At 43.3% G+C, this 22,726-nt stretch overlaps 1 protein-coding gene and 1 pseudogene across 1 annotated transcript; one reads left to right on the top strand and one right to left on the bottom strand.

Moving 5' to 3' along the window:
- Nucleotides 1-3,424: 3,424 nt before the first annotated feature.
- On the top strand, nt 3,425-5,482 carry LOC114082717 (C-C motif chemokine 3-like). The gene is made up of 3 exons (XM_027923824.2): nt 3,425-3,659; nt 4,525-4,639; nt 5,044-5,482. The coding sequence occupies exons 1-3, from the start codon at nt 3,599-3,601 to the stop codon at nt 5,123-5,125; spliced, it is 258 nt and encodes an 85-aa protein (XP_027779625.2). The 5' UTR covers nt 3,425-3,598; the 3' UTR covers nt 5,126-5,482.
- A 3,344-nt stretch (nt 5,483-8,826) lies between these two features.
- Nucleotides 8,827-9,841, bottom strand: LOC114082715 (COP9 signalosome complex subunit 7a pseudogene; annotated as a pseudogene).
- Between the last annotated feature and the right edge of the window lie 12,885 nt (nt 9,842-22,726).

Here is a 22,726-nt window from a genome sequence, read left to right as displayed (position 1 = left end):
CCTGTCTCATGCTGATTGGTGGCTACTAGGGGGCTGCTATGGATCCCCACCTAGCCTGACTGAGTCAGGGACACCTGGCGCAGCAGATCTCTCCTGTTATTTGTAGATAAACAACTTAGCAGGGTGGGAATGTGCCTAGGAGTGCTCTGTGGGTTTTTCCAAGGACAAAGGTGATGTCCCTTCCTTGGACAGGTTTTGCTCTGAGATAGAGGCTGGTTTTTCAATACAAAGGGTTTAAGTGCAACAGAGGTGAATAAATATATAGTGAAAACCAAATACACATTGACTATTGAGTAATAAAATATATAATATAGGTTTTGGTTTTTTGGGTTTTTTTTTTCTTTCTTTTTTTTTTTGTTTTGTTTCGTTTTGTTTTGTTTTCAAGGATTGAACCTACACCTGCTTAACCACTGGGCCACGACCCCAACACTTCTCAATTTTTTTTATTTTGAGACAGAGTCTCACTAAGCTGCTTAGGAAGTTGCTGAGTTGCTGAGGCTGGCTTTGAACTTACAATCCTCATGCCTCAGCCTCCCGAGCGGCTGGGATTACCAGTGCAGGCCACTGCACCTGGCTTATTTTATTTTTTTACATAGACCCTTATTATGTTGCCAAGGGACCCACATGTCTCAGCCTCAGTACCCTACCCCCAGTAGCTGGGGCTATCAGCACATACCATTGTGCCCAGTTTGGATTTAAAATTTATATAGAATGCAAACATATCAAAATAGCATAGAAGTCAGAAGTACTATATAGCATGTCCCAAGGTTATTACATTGTGTGGGAACTGACAATAGCATTATATTACATTATACGGTATTAAATTTAGGTTTCTTAATCTGTAGAGTAAACAGTAGTAAAGAAACATATAAGTACAGGATGAATATGTATAAATACATCATGGAAATGGGAAAAAAACCTCAATCAACTCAAAAGAAGATTATTAAAAGAGAAAAGAAATATATGACAGGCTGGTCAAATTTAAAGTAAATAGTAAGATTAGATGTAAGTATATCAGTAATTGAATGTAAAAAGATTAAATACTGAAATTTAAAAACATAAAAATTTTTATGGGGCTGGGGATGTGGCTCAAGCGGTAGCGCGCTCACCTGGCATGCATGCGGCCCTGGTTCAATCCTCAGCACCACATACAAATAAAGATGTTGTGTCCGCCGAAAACTGAAAAATAAATATTGAAATTCTCTCTCTCTCTCTCTCTCTCTCTCTCTTTCTCTCTCTCTCTCTCTCAAAAAAAGGGATTGCTTGGTGTCCTAGAAACTTCATAAAAAAAATAAAAACAAAAATTTTTAAAGATATCAACTGTATGCTATTTAAAGAGATACTCCTTAAATATAAGAATTGTGAAAGATTAAAGAGGTAGAAAAAGTAACTTATGTTAATACTAACCAAAAAAGTAAAAGAAAAAATATTTCAAAAATGAAGAGGTAGTTGGGAACAACAAAAAGCTCAACCTACCAGAAATTTGTAACAGTTCTAAATTTGTGCACTTCTAATGAAACAGCCTCAAAATATATAAAGAAAATTGAGGGCTAAAAGATGAAATAGAAAAAAATCGTGATTATAGTGGAAAAATTTAACACATTTTTCTTGGTAACCAATGAAATAAGCAGACCCTAACTTAGTAAGAATATAGAGTATTTGAACACCAAAATTGTAAAATTTTAATAAGTGAACATATACAGCATTTGTTTATGAAGTTCAGGATAAACATTCTTTCAAAAGCACATAAAGCATTTGCTATATTTGACCACGTCCTAAAAAACAACAACAACAAAACTAGAAAATATGAGACAAAGACTATATTGTGATGGAAACTGGAAAATATTCTGGGCTGAATAGTTGTTTAGGTAATTGAGAAACTGATTTTAAAATTTATACAGAAAGGCAAAAGGTCAAGGTTATCCAACACGCTGTTGAAGAACGAAGCAGGAGCATGTTGTCTACTGCCTCTAGAGATTTCTCCCATTCATAAAATTTGGCACTGGCGAGAGGATGGAGGATAAACCAATGGAACAGAAACAAAGTCCAAAACCAGACCACATGTATACGGATCCAAGGCAGCACTGCCAAGCCACAGGGAAATGAGGGTCACAATGGTTAATTTTATGCATCAACTTAACAGGGTCACAAATACCTGGACATTAGATGAGACATTATTCTAGGTGTTTCTGTGAGGGCATTTTTGAATGAGATTGACATTTAAATCAGTAATCTGAATAAAGCAGATTGTCCTCTCTAATGTTGGTGGACCTCATTCAGTCGGTTGAAGGTCTGGATAGAACAAAAAGGCTGACCCTTCTGCCTCTGAGGGCGAATTCCTCTTGCCTGATGGCTTTCAAACTGGGGCATGAAGTCAAATTAAAACACTGGTTTTCCTTGGTCTGGAGCTTGCTCATTCTCAGTTTCTTTGGACTCAAACTGGGACTAATCAACTCCAGCTTGCCAACTCACCCTGCAGTTCTTGGGACCTGTGGGCCTTCATGATCCTATGAGCCAGCTCCCAAACTTCATATTAATTGGGACTTTCTGCAGAACTCTGATTAATATGGTCTTTACAATAAAAGATACTAAGTTCATTTTGTACTCTTATGACAAAAAATAAATCTTGAATCCTTCTTCCCACCAAATATAAAAACCAAATAGATCAATTGTAAATTTAAGCACCAATGCTAAAACAATAAAGCTTCCCAAGTTAGCATAGGAAGATATCTTTATTGCCTTGGGATAGAGAAAGATTTCTCATCAGATCACAAAAGCCCTAACCATATAGAAAAGATTGATGCATTTGACCACATTAAAATCAAGATCAATTGTGAAGCTGGGTGTGATGGGGGTGGTCCCAGCTACTCAGGAGGCTGAGGTGGAAGGATCACTTGAACTGAGTCTGAGGAGTTTGAGAACAGCCTGGGAAATATGGTAAGACCCCCATCTCAAAAGAAAATAAAAATGAAAAAGAACAATTGTGAACAGGTGCTGTGGCACACATCTGTAATCCCAGCAGCTCAGGAGGCTGAGATAGGAGAATCGCATGTTCAAAGCCAGCCTCAGCAAAAAAAGGAGGTGCTAGGCAACTCAGTGAGACTCAGTCTCTAAATAAAATACAAAATAGGGCTGGGGATGTGGCTCAGTGGTTAAGTGCCCCTGAGTTCAATTCCTGGTACCAAAAAAAAAAAATTTGGGAAATCCATCAAAGCATTCTACCCCACCAAAGGAGGCAGTGACCACTCACTTCAGAGAGATATCTGTCATATGAAGAGGAAACAGCTCAGCATGATTTCCTGGGTGATGCCAGCTCCTGGTCACCCTTCGGTAGACCCAACTTCCTCATAAGCACCCCAATCAAAAGAGCCACTGAACAACTCTTATGAATCACTCTGATATCCATAGGCAACCCAGGGTGGACCGCTCACATGATACCAATCTATTTAAAATTTCTGGTGAAGGCACGTGAAATTTCTTTGTTTCCATGGTCCAGGGCTGCCTATAAAAGAGAAGGGGACAGCTCAGATCCTGGAGAGCAGTCCCAGTAGAGAGTCCCCATCCCAGCTCTGGGTGCCTCCTCTGCAGGTCTAGCGTCATGAAGGTCCTTGTGGCTGCCCTGTTTGTCCTCCTCTGCACCTCGACCCTCTGTGCAGAAGGTGAGTCTGTTGTCCATCTTCTTTTAATGGGTGCTCCCTGCCCAGAAGTCGGACCACACTGTCCAAGTGCTGTGGCTCAAGGACTCCCTGTGAAACTAGAGAACATGGAAGGGCTTCAAAATAACACAGTTGTTTTCTTCAAGAGGGTCCAAAAGTGGTCTATTGATCTGGGCTGGAGGATAGGAGTTGGAAGAGGTTTTTACCCCATTTTTAGAAGAGATCATTGAAGTGTAACTTATTGGCTTTTTAGCATAACCTAGAATCAAGGTCTATTTAGTTCCCGTTGGTGCTAGTAAGTCTTAGAATTACCTCAGTGGTCCCCAAGAGTTTAACCCCTTAGATAACTTACAGGACCTGCCTACTTTTCTCAGCTACTTTATGATTTCATAGATTAGGAAAATAAATTTCAGCCAGGCCATGGTGGGTGCACACCTATAATCCATCTTGGTACCTGAGGCAGGAGGATCGAGAATTCAAAGCCAGCCTCAGTAACTTAGGGAGGCCCTAAGAACTCAGCAAGATCTTAAAAAGGGCTGGGGATGTGGCTCAGGGATTATTAAACCCCTCTGAGTTCAATCCCTGGTAATTTTCCCAAAGAGAGTTAGGAGAAGGGAATAGACTATTTAGAGAATCTCAGGAGAAGGGAGTAGACTGGAAAATCCAGTTTCCTGTAGAGAAAGATAAAGAACAAAATGAAGAGACCAAAACCAAAGACTAAAGAAATCAATAAGAAACAAAGAAACACAAAGCCAAATTATTTCTAGTTTCCTTTTCCCCTAAGCCTCAACTCTGCGCAATGCACTCACTCAACTTCTTCCTGACCCTCTGCAGCTTGTCTGTTCTCAGTAACTCCTTATCCCCTCAGATAGGAGCCAGGAACCGTCCTCCTGCTGCTTTGCCTACATCTCCCGAAAGATCCCCCGCAAACTCGTGGTTTTCTATTATGAGACCAGCAGCGCATGCTCCTCGCCGAGTATCATGTAAGTACCAGTCCTCCTGCCCAGCCCCTCCCGGGGTGACACAGGACAGTGAGGGTGGGGGCTGCCTGCAGGAGTGGACCTAGGAACAGAAGGAGCCCATTGGGGGCTAGTGTGCATGCAGGACACAGAGGGGGGCTGCTGGGCTGTTTGTTGACATGGGCTGGGACCTGCAGGGAGGCAAAGAAGACCTTCCCAGAAATGGAGGGAAAAAAAGAGAGAAGGAGACAGCAGAAAGAAATTCCATGCATCACTCAGGGAAGACTAGGGGGCCCCTGATATTTGGGGGATTATTTCTTGATATAAAGTATACCAGCCTCAATCTGCAAGTGGGAATGAAGAGGAAGGAGCCCCAAGTGATCAGGAATGTCCTCACTCAGTCTCTAATACTTCTCCCCTCTCCATAGCTTTGTCACCAAAAAAGGCCGTCAGGTCTGTGCCCATCCCAATGAAGCCTGGGTCCAGGAATACATCAGGGACTTGGAGTGATCCAGCAAGAAACATTGAGAGGTGTGGGGAGATGGGGATCCAGGGGACTGTCCCTGCAACCCCCCAAAGTCTTCTCTCCTATGGGTCCCTTCACCCTCCACTAACCATACTCGGAAACCTTTCTTAATTTTACTTGAGTTAATTAAATTAGATGCTGTAAATCATTTGACCTTCTGGATGTTTCCTCTGAGAAATCATATGGCACCCTCTTTTCCTAGCCCTCTTCCCTGTCACTCATATAGTGGTTGATTTGTACTTAGGGGGATTGTGAAAGATTGTGTCCTTCTCTAAGGCCTTACTGGACCAAATCCATCCATAGATACTTACTGAGTTTTTGTGAACCATTTATTGTTACAAAAAAAAAAAAAGTCAGAATAATAAAAAATTCTTTTTATTTTTCTGAAGTAAACCTTGGGCTTCTGTCTATTCTTTTGTTTTTGTCTTCCTGACAAATCATGTTCATTGGCTGGAAGGAATGACGGCACCCAAGTAGGAAAGGAAAGCAAGAGAAAGAGGACAAGTGTCATTCCTGTGACACTCGGCTGTCTGCTGGTGACACGTTCCTCATTGGGCAAAGACAAAGAAAAATATTAAAAACAAATGCAAACCTCCACGTACCAGGGAAATCACCACTTGAATGCATACCCAAGCCAGGCATTCTGTCAAGCACATTTATGTATTTTAATAACTTAAGGGTCCTTGAGAACAAAGGCTAACAGTTTTTAAGGACTCTTCGGAACCATGACCTATACTGAGATTTATACACATTGTCTACTCCAGTGACCCTCATTGACATGAAGGAACAGATTCAGAGACTTTAAAAAGCATGTCCAAGACAGATTGCTGTTAACGTTGATCAGAGCAAGGCCCACATTCACAATCAGCCCCTAGGAGATTGTCTCTCCATGTGCCTCTGTTCCACATGAAACAGGTTTAGCAGGAATGCACGGCTCCCCAGTCAGAGACAGCCTGCTCCAGGCAAGATGTTACCTCCCGGCACATCACATAATTCAGAGAAAAATCCAAAATCTTTCTACCCAGACTTGATCTCTAATTGCCTTCTCAGCTGACTGCTGAGAAAGCAACAGACTTGAGATGTCAAGTCAGAAAGAGGAATGGAGAGGCCACCCTGAGCCCAGAAATTTCCCTCCTGGCTATCTCCTTAATCATTTTGCCTTTCTGAAGAGCTTCCAAATCTGAAGAGGCCAGCTGGTCTCTGCCAACCCTGGTGTTGATCAAGGAGGAAACACAAGTTTCCTTTTGGAAACTTCTTTGAGTTCCCTTTGGCTATGTGATGAGCAGTGTTGAGATTTAAACCTGGGTACAGTTGGGGCCTTATTTTCCTCCTTAATCATGGTCTTCGTGCCCCACAAGAATTAGCCTAGCATGTCCTCATGCCTGGAGGACTTTGGGAGGTCGGGATATAGTCCTTTTCCCACACTCTTATCCCTCAGACCCACGTCTCTCAAGGTGCTGTTCCACCTGGAATAGATTTAACCTGACATTCTCTGTTCCATGATGTGGCTCCAGCTCACCAGCTCACTCTCTTGGGTGGGCAATGGCAAGACGGGTCATATCCCTCTACCTATTGTCACATCTTCACTTTTCTCTTGCTTATCACACTAAGTGTCAGGGTGCAGGCCAGTCCTCTCTGCTTGCCATCTCATTCATTCCCCTTCCTCCTGTCCAGCCACACTCTGGACCCATCAACAAAGGCACCCAGGTGATGCAATGCTTCTCCTGGAGATGATCTCTGGTGTGGTCATTTTAGCATAAGAACCAGCTTTCTGCAGCAAAATAAATCCCATGCAACACGTTAAGTTGCATGTACAAATTAAGGAAACCAGAGCAGTAAAAATTGCCCAAAACTGGAAAATAAATGAGTAACTTATTCATCAAATTAACTTCAGAACTTTGAGATTTAAATGAGAAATTCACATCTACTTCCCCAATTTTAGGAAGAGTATACACAACTTAGATGAACTGATATTTTTTTATATATCAAAACAAATGAATAAGAAAATAATAAAGAAATATGCTACAGTTTGTATAAATGTCCCCGAAAGGCTCATGTGCAAAAGACTTGGTCCCCAACCCATGACACTATTGGGAAGTGGTGGAACCTTTAAGAAATGGGACCTTAGTGGGAAATCTCCAGGTTGTTGGAGGTGAGCCCTGGAAGGGGATAGTAGGGCTCTGTCTCCACAGCCTTTTTCTTTTTTCTTTCCAGTAATAAAAAAGCAATTTTTCCTTGCCACGGTCTCTTTGTCATGATGTGCTTTTCCACAGCATGATTTTTGCCCCCAAAGCAATAGGGCCAATCAATCACAAAATGAAACTTCTAAAACCATGAGATAAAAATAAACCTTTTCTCTTCGTAAGTTGATTATCTCAGATGTTTATTACAGTGGCAGAAAGTGCATTCACACAACATCCCCGAGTATATTATATTAAATGCTATAATTTCATCTCTGAATGAAATTTAAAATTTCTCTTTCCCATTATCCTTCCTTACTATTATTAGAATTGAAAATAAATGTCCACCCAGAGGAGGTCTTGGTGGTATTGAATCCAACAGATCGGCAGGGGTGTTGGGGTTCAAGTGAAGAGTAAACTCCATGCCAGTTGCTCCAGTAGGCAGGCAGGTCAGAGCTCCACACATCAGGACCGTCAAGTTTACCTCTTCTGCCTTCTTTTTTATTTATTTTTATTATTTTTTATTTATATATGACAGCAGAATGCATTACAATTCTTATTACAAATATAGCATGATTTTTCATATCTCTGTTTGTATAAAAAGTATATTCACAACAATTCATGTCCTCATACATGTACTTTGGATAAGAATGTCCATCACATTCCACCATCATTTCTAATCCCCTACCCCCTCCCAGCCCCTCCCACCCCTCTGCCCTATCTAGAGTTCATCTATGCCTCCCATGTTCCCCCTCCCTACCCCACTATGAATCAGCCTCCTTATATCAGAGAAAATATTCGGCATTTGGTTTTGGGGGGATTGTCCAACTTCACTTAGCATTATCTTCTCCAATTCCATCCATTTACCTGCAAATACCTTCTTGCTATTTATTTCTTTTTTTTTTTTTTGTAGATAGACTTCTTACAGATTTATTTCTGTTATAGATAGATATATGCATATATACTTTTTTTATACAATCTATATTCCCTTCCCCACCAAACTCCAAAAGGAGATATAAATCTTTCCAGGATTGCCATTGGGCTTCCCAAGATGGTCAGAGCCAAGAAAGAACCATTTCTCAACATCTCAACAGCTGTCCTTCTTAGGCTCTAGAATCATTGAAGCAGCAGCATTTCCAGGATCCAAGGGGAAGATGGGGGAAAGGAAACTGTAGTGTGCTGGGACTCTAGAATGAAAGTGTCCAGTCACTCCCAGAATGGCAGGGACTATATTCTTATGGTAAGAATTCTGGTAGGGCCCTCACTTTTCAGATGCTAGCCAATAGGCACGGGTAGGGAGTAGGAATCAGGTATTTGACATGCAGGGAAAGGGTGGTAGAAGGAACACCCGTGGCTTATGCTGGAGACTGAGCAACCTTCAGGACTACCCACCTACTCAATGACAGAAGTAATAAACAGGGACGGATGCTGAATTATTGAAGAAATAGAGAGGAGAGCATGACAGGGAGAAGGAACAATAGAACACATGGGAAATTCAAGTAGAGCAAAAAGTACCAATAAAAACATGACCTGTACTGGCCTCTTCCCTAGAAAAGATGTAATCTATGCTTTGGGGTGCAGGAGGTGAAAGGTCATGAACTAGGATTATCAGCTGGCCAGGGGCACAGGAAGGCTCTCTGAGGATTCCTAAGGGGCAGGTAGACAGGCAGCTGGGGCCCCATATCCCCAGGAAAGAAATAATGAATCCCTTCAGTTTGACTTGGACCAAATCTTGGCACTCCCTCGGAGCCCCTTCCCTTTTGAGGCCTTCTTGCTGGGCTGGCGCTGGTTGGTGCCTGGAGCTGGGTCCCTCAGTTCAGTCAGGTGTTGCTTGGGGTCCTGAGATGTGGCTGCAGCAGCTGCTGCTGTTGTAACTTTAATGGTTTTTTTTAAGGTTGACAACCTCACTTTCAATCTGCTGCTTTAGGCCCAGCTGCTGCTCCTTGTGCTGGTTGGCATGGCTCACTTACTCCTCCATACCTGACAGCACAACCTCACAGCCCACACACCACTCCTGCATGGTTCGGGCAATGGCACTAAGGTCTTGGAGCTGGATGTCCCGTCCAATGCTGTAGTCAACCTCTAGACGCTGATTGCGTTGATCCAGTGAGCCGCGAAGCACATCAGCATATACAGCCTCAATCACCAGGTCTTCTAGCTACCGCAAGGGCTTCTAGCAACACTGCATATGGGATGCACTTTAGCAGCCAGGGTGACAACTGAGAGGTGTCAAAGTTTATTCTTCTGAGCTTCAGTGAGTGGAGGAAGATTCCTGGCTTCAGCTAAGTAGTCGGCATATGTTCCATAAGCAAACACTGTGAGCAGCTGGAATGTGGAAGCAAAGTCACTTTCAGCCAGCTCTCTAACATTGGGCATATCCAGCAGTTCCCCAAACACGTAGACACCAGGGGTCTCCAGCACCTAGTGGATGAGTTTGGCCAGCGCTGCCCCCTTGGCCGACTTGGCCAGGAGCAGAAATTGCTCCTGGTTCTGCCCTGTCACCTTCACCTCCGCCCTCATAGCTGTACTGAGCTGTGGGAACCTGGGCTCAGGTTGTCTGGAGCTGGAAGGTTCGTCCAGCTGCGGGGTCACCTCCGGCAGCTGTTCCGAGCTTTTCCTGCCACCCGCCCCTTCAGGGTCGCTCTAGCCCTTGCTATTTATTTCTTTATGTTGAAAGGGTAAAGTCTCTAAGCTACAAAGCCTGAGTTAAAATGTAAAGGACCAGGTATTGTTAAGTTTCTAAGCTACACTAAAAGCCTGAAATTCCTGTAGCTGTTAGGACAATTCCCGGGACTGCCCATTAGATAATCCCCCCTGACCACTTAGTTGTTTAACAGCTAAGACCCAGTGCAGTTCAGCACGTAGGCACCTCAGGGCCTAAACCAATCAGTTTGAATGTATCCCCCTCCTTAGGACTGACCTATCACTCCAGCCCGACCTGTTCCTGCCAATGAATGTACTAATCATGTTTGAGAATTGTTGTTTGATTTTCCTGCGCCTCATGATGATTTGCTCTGATGTATGCAAAGCCCCCGCCCTCCCCAAAAAGTGTACTTAAGTACTGCTCAACCCCTGCTCGGGGCTCTGGGCCGCTCTCCCTTCTTGAGTGAGCATGGAGCCCCAGCGCGCTGGATCCTCAATAAACCCCCTTTTGCTGTTGCATGAGTCGGTCTCTTGGTGGTCTCTTCCTCTGACGTTCGCCGGACCCTTACATTTGGTGCGTTGGCCCGGAATCCCACAGCACCGGACAAGGAGACCCCAACGGGCTCCTCTAGGGGTAAGTAAGGCGCCTTTTCCCTTTTTCTTGCGATCGCTCAGCTCAGTTTGGTTTTGGTTTTCGGTTTAAGGGTTGGCAGAGTGGCTGCCGGCGGAGAGCGTGAGCTCCCCACCGGCCGTGGTGGACAGACGTGTCCTGAAGCCACAGGCCACGTCCCCAAGGGACGCCTTGGAGGACTCGGGAAACGGAGGGACGGAGGTGCCCTCATCAGGTGGAGGGACAGAGGTGCCCTCATCAGGTGTGATTCAGTGACTCTGCTGCCAACCCATCAGGTTCTGCCGGCTACTTAGTTTTGTTCATTGTCTCGTATTGAGTTTACTGTCTGCCTTTAAGGTACTCGTGTTAAACGTTTACTGTTTGTCCTTGTCTGTGTCGTGTTTGTATTGTCCGTGTCCCTGTTTGAGTAACTCCCATTATGGGACAAAGCCATTCCACGCCTCTGTCCCTGAAGCCTCTCCTGGTCCCTGCCCCTACTCCAACCCCTTTCCCCACGATCCTATCACTCAAACCTTCTGCTCCTCTCCCTCTTCCCTCCATTCTCCCTGAGTCACAAGAACAAACGGGAGCTGCATGGTGGAACCCAAACTCCCCAGACAGTAACTAATCTCCCAATCTGGGGTCGTCAGTCTGAAGGGAAGACCCCAGTTGGCTTGGGACCAGCACACACTTTCGGTTTTTTTTTTTTGACAATCTGAAAAGGGAATCTATGTCTTTGTGTGTCTTTTTGTCTGTGTCTCTGTTAAGTGTGATGGCATTGTTTTACTTTGGACCAATGCAGAGTCCCAAATTCCAATCTGCCTTAAATGTATGGAAATAACTTTAGCTAAATTTTAGCCTAAATTGTTCCTAATATGTGTGCGCACTTGTGTTATGTGTTGTATGTCTGTATGTGTATGTCCATATATCATGCAGTGATATGACCATTGACAGATGAAGAGCGCTCATGAAAAATGTAAAAAAAAAATGGATCCAAATATCTTTGATTCACGTGATTCAAATGGTTCAATTTAAATTGGATAAACAGATAAAGGTAAAGATGTCTTTAAAATTAAGCTTATAAGTTTTTCTAGGTGTTCAAAAAAGGCCCTAATAAAATGTTAAATCTGCTTAAATTCAAAAATTTACAAGTATTGTTTCAAACTGTGAACAGAAGGAGGTTAACAGACGGAAAAGAGAAACTAGAAAGTTCTAGATATGGATTTAATAGAGGGAAAATGTGTTTCTGGATAAGAGGGTCTATGTAATTAAGTAATTAAGAGGGTTTAAGTAAGTGATAAAGAAGGTCTGTGTAAGTTGGTTATAAGTGTAAGTTTTTGAGCAAGTAATCTTAAAGAAATTAAACAGCTGGTTAAACAAATGCTGTTGTTTTAGAGAATTGTGCTATGTTATTTCTTTAAAAGCTAAACTTGGTTAATATAAAATCATCAATGTAATTATGGTGCTATTAATATGTTCATATCTTCCAGGTATACAAGTCTGTAAGGTAGAAGCTTCAAAAGAGCATTGTATCAAGCTGGTGTTCTAAAGTGGTATGGTAATCTTAGGCTTAAAAGAAAAACATGTTGGAGATTTATTTATATCATTTGTGTTCTATAATTGGACTTGTTATCAATAAGATATATAAAGTTCTATGTTACTTTTTACACTGAGATACAATTTAAATGTATTTTTAAGTTAATGAGAGCCTAATCTGTGTGAAGTTTTTATTGTAAAACACAAAAATACTTTGCTACTTTTCTACAAAAGGTTAAAAGCTTTCAGCCTTTCTTTAATTCATGTTTTAGATGTGATATTATGTTGTGTTACCTAATATTCATGTGAACTTGAGCAACAATTTATGTAGGCTTTGTAAAATGATGTCTAAAAAGCTAAGATCAGCTTCAGAACTATAGTATTTAAGATTTATGAAGAGCCCCGCCTTACTTGAGATAAGGCTCTATGTCCCATCTCACTACATGTGAGAATGACTATGAAAGAAGTAGACCAAATTTCAGTACATTTAAAGTTGTGTCCAAAAGTTGGTTTTTGTCAAGATTACTAGGATCTCAAACAGGGGATATAATGTATAACTCCACCAAAATTCAAGGTAGCTATTATATGAACTAAATATGTTTTTACTCTTGATAATTTTATTTTGTAGTTTTCTTATAAATGGTCTAAAGATTGTTTTGCCGAGGTACTGCTTTAAGAACTCACAACCTGGGTTAACTTAAGATAAGGAGTTATCACCTACAGGATAGAGAGATAGACATTAAAGCCCAGTGCTCTTAATATAAGGCTGTTAACTTATTTGCTGGATGTTTAAGATTAAGTTTTAAAATTAAAGTTAAATTAAAAGGGCCAAGAAAACCAATATTTGGCTCTTGCCCTCTGAGTCAGTCTGAATCAGGGAATAGGGGACTTCTCCAAAGAGCTTTGCAACTCTAGGCCACATAACCTCCCGATCAGGGAGATTAATGAGACCAGTGGAGGACAGAAAGCCAATCAGTGCATTTGCTGTGAAGAGGAGGGTGCTTTAGAGGGAAGCCACATGGTCAAGCAAGGCCTGGACCCATCCTAGCGCAAATGGCACTAGCAGAACTGAGAAGCTGCTGTAAGTTCCCCGAGGACTCCCAGGGAAACTCAGCTGACTGTTAACAATAGATAGAAACAAAAGTCAGTTTGACTTGCTTCATCTTAAACACTTAGCAAAGACAGTCAAAGCCAAAACACAGCTGTTCCTGGGCATTTTAAATGATAATAATAGTTAAATGTAACCTCCAAAAATAAGTAAACTGGAGGCTACAAAAGAGATTCTAAGACAGGAATGCCTGATAACTATCAAAGGGAACTGCCAGAGTAATTTTTAGTTTAAGGCCTTTATTTCTAACCAACACAGGTTGGCTTAATGTTTGCTAGTATGGTTATCCAGCCCTAAGTAACAGAATTAAAGATTTCTCCATTAGACACAGAGGTCATACTAGTAAAAGGATTTTGCAAGATCAGATGACATTAAATTATTAGACTATATCTTAAGGGAAAGGACATCTGTAAACCTAAATGTTAATTGTTGTGTTTACATCCCTGACATTTCTGGCAATGTGACAAATATCCTTAAAGATTTACATGCTCAGATAGAAGCCATGTCCTCAGCAACTTTGTCATGGAAACAATATCTTAGCTCCTGGTTCTTGGTATTTCCTGGTGGAAAACATTGTTAGTCTTTGTCTTTGCCATTATACTCATTGGCATATTCCTGTGCTATGGGATTTATTGCTGCATCAACCTGGTTCCAGAACTAATGAATTCTTGTTTCTCTTATAAACCACCCATCACTCAAATGCCCCCCCCCAGCCTATTACTTCTCAATTGGACTTTTATCATGGACCACTCAATAGACCCGATTTTTAAAGGGGGACTCCAAACTGCTTGCCCCACACCATCCCTTTTCAGCCTGAAGAAGCCAGAAAGATCTTCTTTGCCCCCCTTCCTTACAGCAGTAAGGAGTTCCCAAATTAGAGGGGGGAATGAAGCCAGATTTAAAGTTAGGTAGTCAGTGTAATTGGGGTCTAATACCGAGTGAAATCTAAAATGGAGGCCATGCTGAAAATGATTCCAGGAAACGCAGGACAACTCATGGTAATCAGACAGCAATATGCTCCACTGACAGAGATGAAAAATGAGACTCCCCAATAATTATGATTCATTACTTTTAAGATTAAAAGTAGTCAGAAAAAGGGAGTGGGAAATGAAAGGGTAAAGTCTCTAAGCTACAAAGCCTGAGTTAAAATGTAAAGGACCAGGCATTGTTAAGTTTCTAAGCTACACTAAAAGCCTGAAATTCCTGTAGCTGTTAGGACAATTCCCGGGACTGCCCATTAGATAATCCCCCCTGACCACTTAGTTGTTTAACAGCTAAGACCCAGTGCAGTTCAGCACGTAGGCACCTCAGGGCCTAAACCAATCAGTTTGAATGTATCCCCCTCCTTAGGACTGACCTATCACTCCAGCCCGACCTGTTCCTGCCAATGAATGTACTAATCATGTTTGAGAATTGTTGTTTGATTTTCCCGCGCCTCATGATGATTTGCTCTGATGTATGCAAAGCCCCCGCCCTCCCCAAAGAGTGTACTTAAGCACTGCTCAACCCCTGCTCGGGGCTCTGGGCCGCTCTCCCTTCTTGAGTGAGCATGGAGCCCCAGCGCGCTGGATCCTCAATAAACCCCCTTTTGCTGTTGCATGAGTCGGTCTCTTGGTGGTCTCTTCCTCCGACGTTCGCCGGATCCTTACAATGTCCAAAGACTTGTTCGCAAATATTCTTACCAGCTTTATTCAAAATAGTCCCAAACTTTATTCAAATACAACCCAAATGTCTACCAAGTGGTGGATGGATAAACAACCTGGTGCAGTTGGTTCTGCTTTAACATGAGACATGTAATTCTAAAATATCACCACAGCATGCAAAATCATTCCTAAAACTCACAGGGATTAGGGAGAAGATAAAGTTGGGGCATAGCACTCAATTACTTCATCACTCATACATTTGAAAAATAAAGCCCTAATAAAAATGGTATCACTATTTTTACACATGTTAAAATGGTTACCATAAAGAGGGTTTGCAGTTTGCAATTATTATAAAGTGGTAGAAGGAAGGTTGTTTGAACTCAGAAGGATGTAACTCTAGTCGTCAATGTAGGTGTGGTTTATAACAAGCAACAACCTGAGGTGGCTGGCAGGGTTTTTTAAGGGAGGGGAATTTTGTGAATTCTTACATGGTTTGTTCATACTGCAAATTGAAAAGATTGTATTATACTCTAGTTTTTTCCTAATACATCAATCCTACCAGTGTAAATAAATCTACATTTTCTAAATAAGCATTATAGCAGAACTAACTATACATCTGTCATGTTTTGGATATTAGATGTCCTCCAAATCTCCTGTGTTAATACAGGAATATCCAGAGGTGAAATGATCAGATCAGGAGGGGGATATAAACTAATCAGTACATCCTAGTTTGAATGAATTAACTTGGGGGTGGATAACTGTAGGGAGGCGGGGCATGGTAGAGGAGATGGGTCATGGGGAGAGCCCTGGAAGGGCATGTCTTCTCTGTGGCCCTTACCCCATCTCTTGATTGGCTTCCTGGCAGCCATGAGCTAAGTAGCTTCTCTCTGCCACATCCTTCTGCCATCATGTTCTGTCTCATCTAGGGTCCATAGTGATGAGGTCAGCAAACTGGATTAAACTATGAAACCATGAGCCAAAATAAACTTTTCCCTCTCTAAGTTGTTTTGTTTTGTTTTTGTGGTGGTGCTGGGGATTGAACCCAGGGCTTTGTGATGCAAGGCAAGCACTCTGCAACTGAACTAATCCCCAGCCCTCTAAGTTGTTGGTATCAGGTATTTTGGTCACAGTGACATAATATCCATACAATGCAATACTATTCAGCAGCAAAAAAAGACTCAACTATAGATATGCACAACATGGGTAAATCTCAAAAGTATGATGATGATGAAAAAATGAACCCGACTACAAAAGATACACAATGTATTGTTTCACGTCTACAATATTATGGAACAGGTGAAACTATAGAGACAGAAATCAGATCAATGGTTGCTAAGGACTGACAACCATAGAGAGTGGTTGACTGCAAAAGAAGCATAGATTATACCCATAAAAATTACCAATTATATCTGAATTATGCCCAAATGAATATGACTCTCTGCCCCCACACATATATATACAAATTCAGAGGGCTACATGTACAAAAACAGAACAAAATAACTAAACTCCAAAAAGTGACCTACTGAACCCTAATCATAGCCATGTCTGTGTTGTCATGAAAGACTTGAATTCCAGGGCATCCCAGACACGGAGCAAGTGAACGCCCATCTGCCAACTTTTTTCCTACCAGTCTTCACTAAGAGCATGCAGGGTGAGCAGGTAAAGGCTGCGGGGCAGCAGAGCTGAGAGGAAAGACCTGAGATATGTGGGGCCTTTACCATGTTCAAAACAACTACACTCCAAAGGCAGGGGACTAGGACAACAAAAAGAAGTTCATCCACATCTTTCTAGGTCTTAAGCTATGCAAAGTGGAGGGTAGAGAAGAAAAGCTGGGATAAATCCATTTGAGGCACTCTAGGTATTGAAGGCAAGGAGAAGGAAAACTGAAAGAAATCATTCTGGAACACTCTGGGCTTTCAGCTATTGATGTTGGGTCAATGAAAGTTTAAAGAAACCCCTCTGGTAGCACTTCAGCCCTTCAAAAATTGCAAAGCCTCTGCCTTTCAAAATCTATGGTTAGAGCAAAGAAGCAAAGAGAAATCTCTCAAGGTGCAGAAAGCTGAGAATAGAACTGTAAAGAGAGATCACCACTGACCCAGATGGATAAATAGGCTATAACTTAAAAATATCTCCTGTGGTTTAGAACCTGGCTGCACAATGATGTCTTAATAATCTTTCCATTGTTCCAATCCCAAACTACTAGGGGGAAATTATCATCCTGCTCACAAAACACTTCAAGTCAGAGCAAACTGAGTCAAGCTAAAGCTGTAAAAAAGCCCAGATCCAATTACAGACAGATTGAATCAGCCCCACCCATTAGCAGCCTGAAAGAAAATGTGTTGAGGGCTGAAATCAAGTCAAGATGGCACCGTTTGCCAGGAGGAGTGGTTTGTGAAGCAATGCCACAGAGCCATTAAGATGGTGGAGTGCTGGTAACAGGCCTGCCCTGGCCCCTGGGGACTCAACCCCCAGTTCTTTGTTATGCATGTCAATGTGGCCAGCTCACAAGGCCATGACACGGGCTTGCGGTTCCCTGTTTATCTGCCTCGCACATATGTGTCTCTCGGGAACATCTTGACCTGTTCGAGTCTCCTGATAGGGGACGGTGACATGACGGTAACCCAAGGACGCAGTTATTACTCTTCCCTCCTCACTTTTGAGTGATTTCCCGCAGCTGTTAAAAAGATATATAAGGGGAACAAATTTGGCAATAAAGCGTGCACATGCTCCCTCCTGGATGAAGAACCTTGGTGTCCTGTGTATTTTTTAACCCAGCCATCCCTCGCCGGACTCGGCTCCGTTAGCCGGATGCGGCATCTGGAGGTTCCAACCGAGATCCGGAAAGTAGGGGTAAGCGTACGGGGCTCACCTTCTAAAGGTAGAAGGGGGAGGATTGGTTTAAAGATAATTTAAAGAGACAGGGTACATACCATGGGTAACTCAACAGCGAAGGTCCGTCTGGCCAACGAATTAAAAGAGCTGTTAAAAACACAAGGAACAGGAATAAAAACTAAGACTGCAACCGAATTCGTTGAAGTTATCGCCCAGGCTTGTCCTTGGTTTCTGACAGGAGGATTTCTCAATAATAGTGACTGGGACCTGGTGAGACATGACCTTCAGAAGTTACTGAGGGACCAGGGTCCGGATAGAGTCCCAATTGCTACTTTCTCTCTATGGAGATTGGTTAAGGATGCTCTTTTAACTGACAAAGTAAAGATTAAGGAACAACTTGCTGAATGTGAACAGGCCCTTAATCAGGTGCAGGAGGAACAAATGGCAGAATCCTTAAAGGATGAGGGTCCTCTTGAGGGCTCGGGCTCAGGGGGTAAGAAACGCCTCTAGACTTCTAAGTCCGAAAAGGATCTTGAGGACCTCAGTTCTCTTTCTGAGGAAGAGGAGGGATTAGAAAGAGAGATAGAAGAACTAGAGGGTCAATTGAGGAAGTCAAGATTAAAAATGCCTACAGCCCCGATCGCTGTTGCACTTCCTCCTTATAATCCCGATTGGGACGAAGATAACCCCAGAAGGCACGGGGGTGTTCAATGGCAGCCTAAGACAGTCCAAACTTTTCCGGTGATTGAAAACTTGGGTGCCGATGGACAACCGGCCAGAGCGCATGTTCCTTTAGCCTTTAAGGATATTAAACAACTAAAGGAGGCAGTTACTAATTATGGACCCCATGCCCCCTTTCCATTGACTCTCTTCGAGTCTTTCTCTGTCAATCAACTGACACCTAGTGATTGGCAACAACTTTGCAGGGCTGTGTTATCTGGAGGGGATTTCTTATTGTGGAAAAGTGAATATCATGAAAGGTGCCGCGAGCTGGCTCAGATTAACCTGAATGCGGGCCATCAACAGCGAAATGCTGAAATGTTAACAGGAACTGGGCAGTATGCCACCATAGGACAACAAATTAGTTATGACCCAGGTGTTTATGCTCAAATAGCCTCAGCTGCGGTCCATGCCTGGAAAGCCCTGCCCGTTTCTAAGACTGAAGCAAAAATTTCCCAAGATCTCTCAAGGGCCCTCTGAACCTTATTCGGACTTTATAGCCCGCCTAATGCAGGCGGCTGGAAAAATATTCCCTAATCTGGAACAGGCTATGCCACTTATTAGACAACTGGCATATGAAAATGCTAACACTTACTGCCAAAATGCTATTAAGTCCTCCCGGGCCAAAAGTATAGATGACATGATTCGAGCATGCAAAGATATAGATGGGCCTCATATTACTGGTCAGGTTTTGGCTGCTGCCCTTAAGACTGGAATGCAAAAATCTGATAACAGGGGAACCCGCTCTAAGGGGTGTTTTAAGTGTGGGAAAGAGGGACATATAAGGAGAAACTGCCCGGAAAGGAGCGAGGGTGCTGGCAGAGGGATGCTTGGAATTTGTCCTCGATGTCATAAAGGAAATTATTGGAGTAGTGAGTGCAGGTCAAAATTTGACATCCAGGGTAACCCAATACCGTCGGGAAACGGGAGCAGGGGCCCGCCCCAGGCCCCGGAAGCCAAAGTGTACGCGGCAGTGCAGGGACAAAACAGTGCCCCGCGGAGTGGGCGTCTCTGCCGCCTCCCCCTGACCAACCCCTTTCTATCTGGGAACTCCCCAGGGGAAGACCAGGAAGCGCAGGACTGGACCTCAGTTCCACCTCCCGAGCAGTACTGACTCCGCAGATGGGTCCCCAGACCCTGCCGACTGGAGCCTTTGGCCCTTTGCCAGAGGGAACTATGGGACTGATACTGGGAAGAGGTAGCACTCTGCATAAAGGGCTCAGAATTCTTACAGGTGTGGTTGATGGTGATTACCACGGGGAGTTAAAAATTGTTGCCAAGGCTACCCAAGGGATCGTTATTATTCCTCCCGGAGAACACATAGCACAATTATTGCTGCTGTCGGCGGCGTCCCTACCCAGCCGCGCCCTACAGGCAGCCCAGGGTAATGGCAGTTTTGGTTCCACTGGCACCCCTCAGACCTTTTGGGTAGCACACTTAGACTCCCGACCACAGTTAACCATTAAAATACAGGATAAAATCTTCAAGGGGATATTAGATTCAGGAGCTGATGTCTCTGTTATCTCTAAGAAACAATGGCCTTCTGCTTGGCCTCTCCAAGATCCCTCAGCTGTATTACAGGGGATTGGGCAGATGAGACCAGAAAAAAGTGCCTCCTTTCTAAAATGGAGAGATGAGGAAGGACACAGTGGTTATTTTCAGCCTTACGTAGTGGCTGGACTCCCCACAAACCTTTGGGGAAGGGACCTACTTCAACAAATGGGAGCTATCCTCACCACTCAGACCCTAAAAGGGAGTAATAAATTTGTTAATGACATGATGTTAGATATGGGATGGCTTCCCGGAAAAGGATTGGGGAAAAAACATGAGGGAAGGGCAACGCCTGTGGACCCTACAGAAGAAATTACCAGAAGTGGAGGAGATCGGAGGGGGCTAGGAAATTTATCCTAGGGGCCACTGAAATGTGGCCACGTCCTCTATCTATTACTTGGTTATCAGATGACCCCGTGTGGATAGAACAGTGGCCCCTAACTAAGGACAAATTGCAGGCCGCGACCCTTCTGGTTCAGGAACAGCTTAGGGTGGGGCATGTAGTGCCTTCCACTTCCCCCTGGAACACTCCTATTTTTGTCATAAGAAAGGGGTCTGGAAAATGGAGGCTTCTCCAAGACCTGCGGGCTATTAATAATACCATGCAGCCCATGGGACCTTTATAGCCAGGACTACCCTTCCCCATGGCTATCCCTAAAGATTGGCATCTTATTATTTTGGACCTAAAAGATTGCTTCTTTTCTATTCCCCTGGCCCCCCAGGATTGTAAACGTTTTGCTTTCTCTTTACCTTCAATAAATTTTAGGGAAACCTATCAGTGGTTTGAATGGACTGTCTTACCTCAAGGAATGGCCAATAGCCCTACTATGTGTCAGTACTTTATAGCAAAAATTCTGCAACCCTTTAGGCAACAATTCCCAAACTTTTACCTCGTCCATTATATGGATGATATATTGTTGGCAGGCCCTGATAGGAAAGCACTTTTCCGGTCTTATGAAGTCCTCCAGTCCCTGTTAAAGGGGGCCAGACTGATTATAGCCCCAGAGAAGGTGCAGATTCAGTATCCTTATAACTACCTAGGATATACTATTAACAAGGTAGGGATCACTCCCCAGAGGCCTCAATTTCAGGTGAACCAGCTCAAAACCCTGCACCAATGGCAGACATTTCTGGGGGAAATCCAATGGCTGTGGCCTTCCCTCCATGTCCCTACTGGTGAACTTAAACCCCTGTATGACCTTTTGAGAGGAGACCCCTCACCCACCTCCCCGCGAAAACCTACTCCAGAAGCCTTGAAGGCGCTTAGATTGATAGAGACAGCCTTACAAGAGATGCAGGTGATGCAGGTGGACTACTCCCAGTCCTTGTTATTCATTGTTCTGCCGTCAAAACTCACCCCGACTGGAGTCTTTTGGCAGACTGGTCCTATTTATTGGGTTCACTTACCTGCATCCCCCTCCCGGGTCTTGATACCTTTCCATGATCTGGTAATACAATTAGTTTGGAAAGCAAAATATCTAGGAGATGCCTTGTTTGGGAAAACCTTTGATGTTCTCATATTACCATATAATCAAGACATTCTTTCTAAATTAAGACAGGAACATGATCTCTGGTGTCTTTTCTTCTGTAGTTTCATGGGACAGGTTGACAATCACTACCCTAAAAGCAGGCTCCTTGAAAGTCTAAAGACATGTCCAATAATTTTCCCAAAGTTCCTAAAAAAGGATCCTCTCCCAGGGGCACAAACCGTCTTCACTGACAGGGCCAAAAATGGGTTTGCTGTCGTTTCAGATGGGACCTAAGTCATCCGCAAGAGAGTGGCCGATTGTTCGGCCCAAAAAGCGGAGGTTGCAGCCTTAATATTGGCCTTACAGACCTATAGCTCGGTGCCCCTTAATGTTTTCACAGACAGTCTCTATATCGCCAGGCTCACCTCTGCGATTGAGACGGCACCTTATATTGGAAAACAATCCACTATCATGGATCAACTACAAACAGTGCAGCTTCTTATATGGGCTAGGGCAGACCCCCTCTTCATAGGTCACATTAGAAGTCATTCCAGACTTCCAGGTCCTCTGGCGGCAGGCAACGCCATGGCAGACGCTGCCACACATGCCACTAATTTTATATATACAATAACTGAGTATGATAAGGCCCTACAACTTCATAATAAATTTCACCTAAACGCACAAACTTTGCACTTCCGCTCAGGATGTTCCCGGGATCAAGCTTTAAAAATTGTCTCCCTATGTCCTACTTGTGCACCTTTTATCCATTCCCCTTCTCTGGGAGTCAACCCAAGGGGCCTTCAGCCAAACGACATCTGGCAAACTGATGTAACTCATATTCCTAGTTTTGGAAAACTGTCTTTTGTGCATGTCAGTATAGACACGTTCTCTGGTTTTATCTCAGCTACTTTACATTCAGGAGAAAAGGCTAAGGACGTGATACAGCACTATGTTAAAACTGCTGCAGTCCAGCTGCAGCAAAATAATCTGCTGCAGTCCAGCTGCAGCAAAATAACCAGGGGGGTGACGAGCAACTTGTGTAGATTGATACAGCAGGAGTAGGAGCCATTTATTGTAGGACAGGAGGGGTATATATATACATTCCACACAGCTTATCTAATTAACATAAACTAGATACATCAGTTTAACCAATAAGGAATCTCCACACTTAATGGCTCGCTGGTGCGTTACTTCACAAACCACTCCCTCTGGCAAAATGCCAGGCGCCATCCAGACTTGTTTACAGACCTTAACATTTCCCCCTTTTGTTTAATTTATATAAGGACCATAGTG

Source organism: Marmota flaviventris, chromosome 17 (genome assembly GCF_047511675.1).
Source record: "Marmota flaviventris isolate mMarFla1 chromosome 17, mMarFla1.hap1, whole genome shotgun sequence".
NCBI lineage: Eukaryota > Metazoa > Chordata > Mammalia > Rodentia > Sciuridae > Marmota > Marmota flaviventris.
The sequence above is the reverse complement of the archived record's forward strand: the minus strand, read 5'-3'. Positions and strand labels throughout refer to the sequence as shown.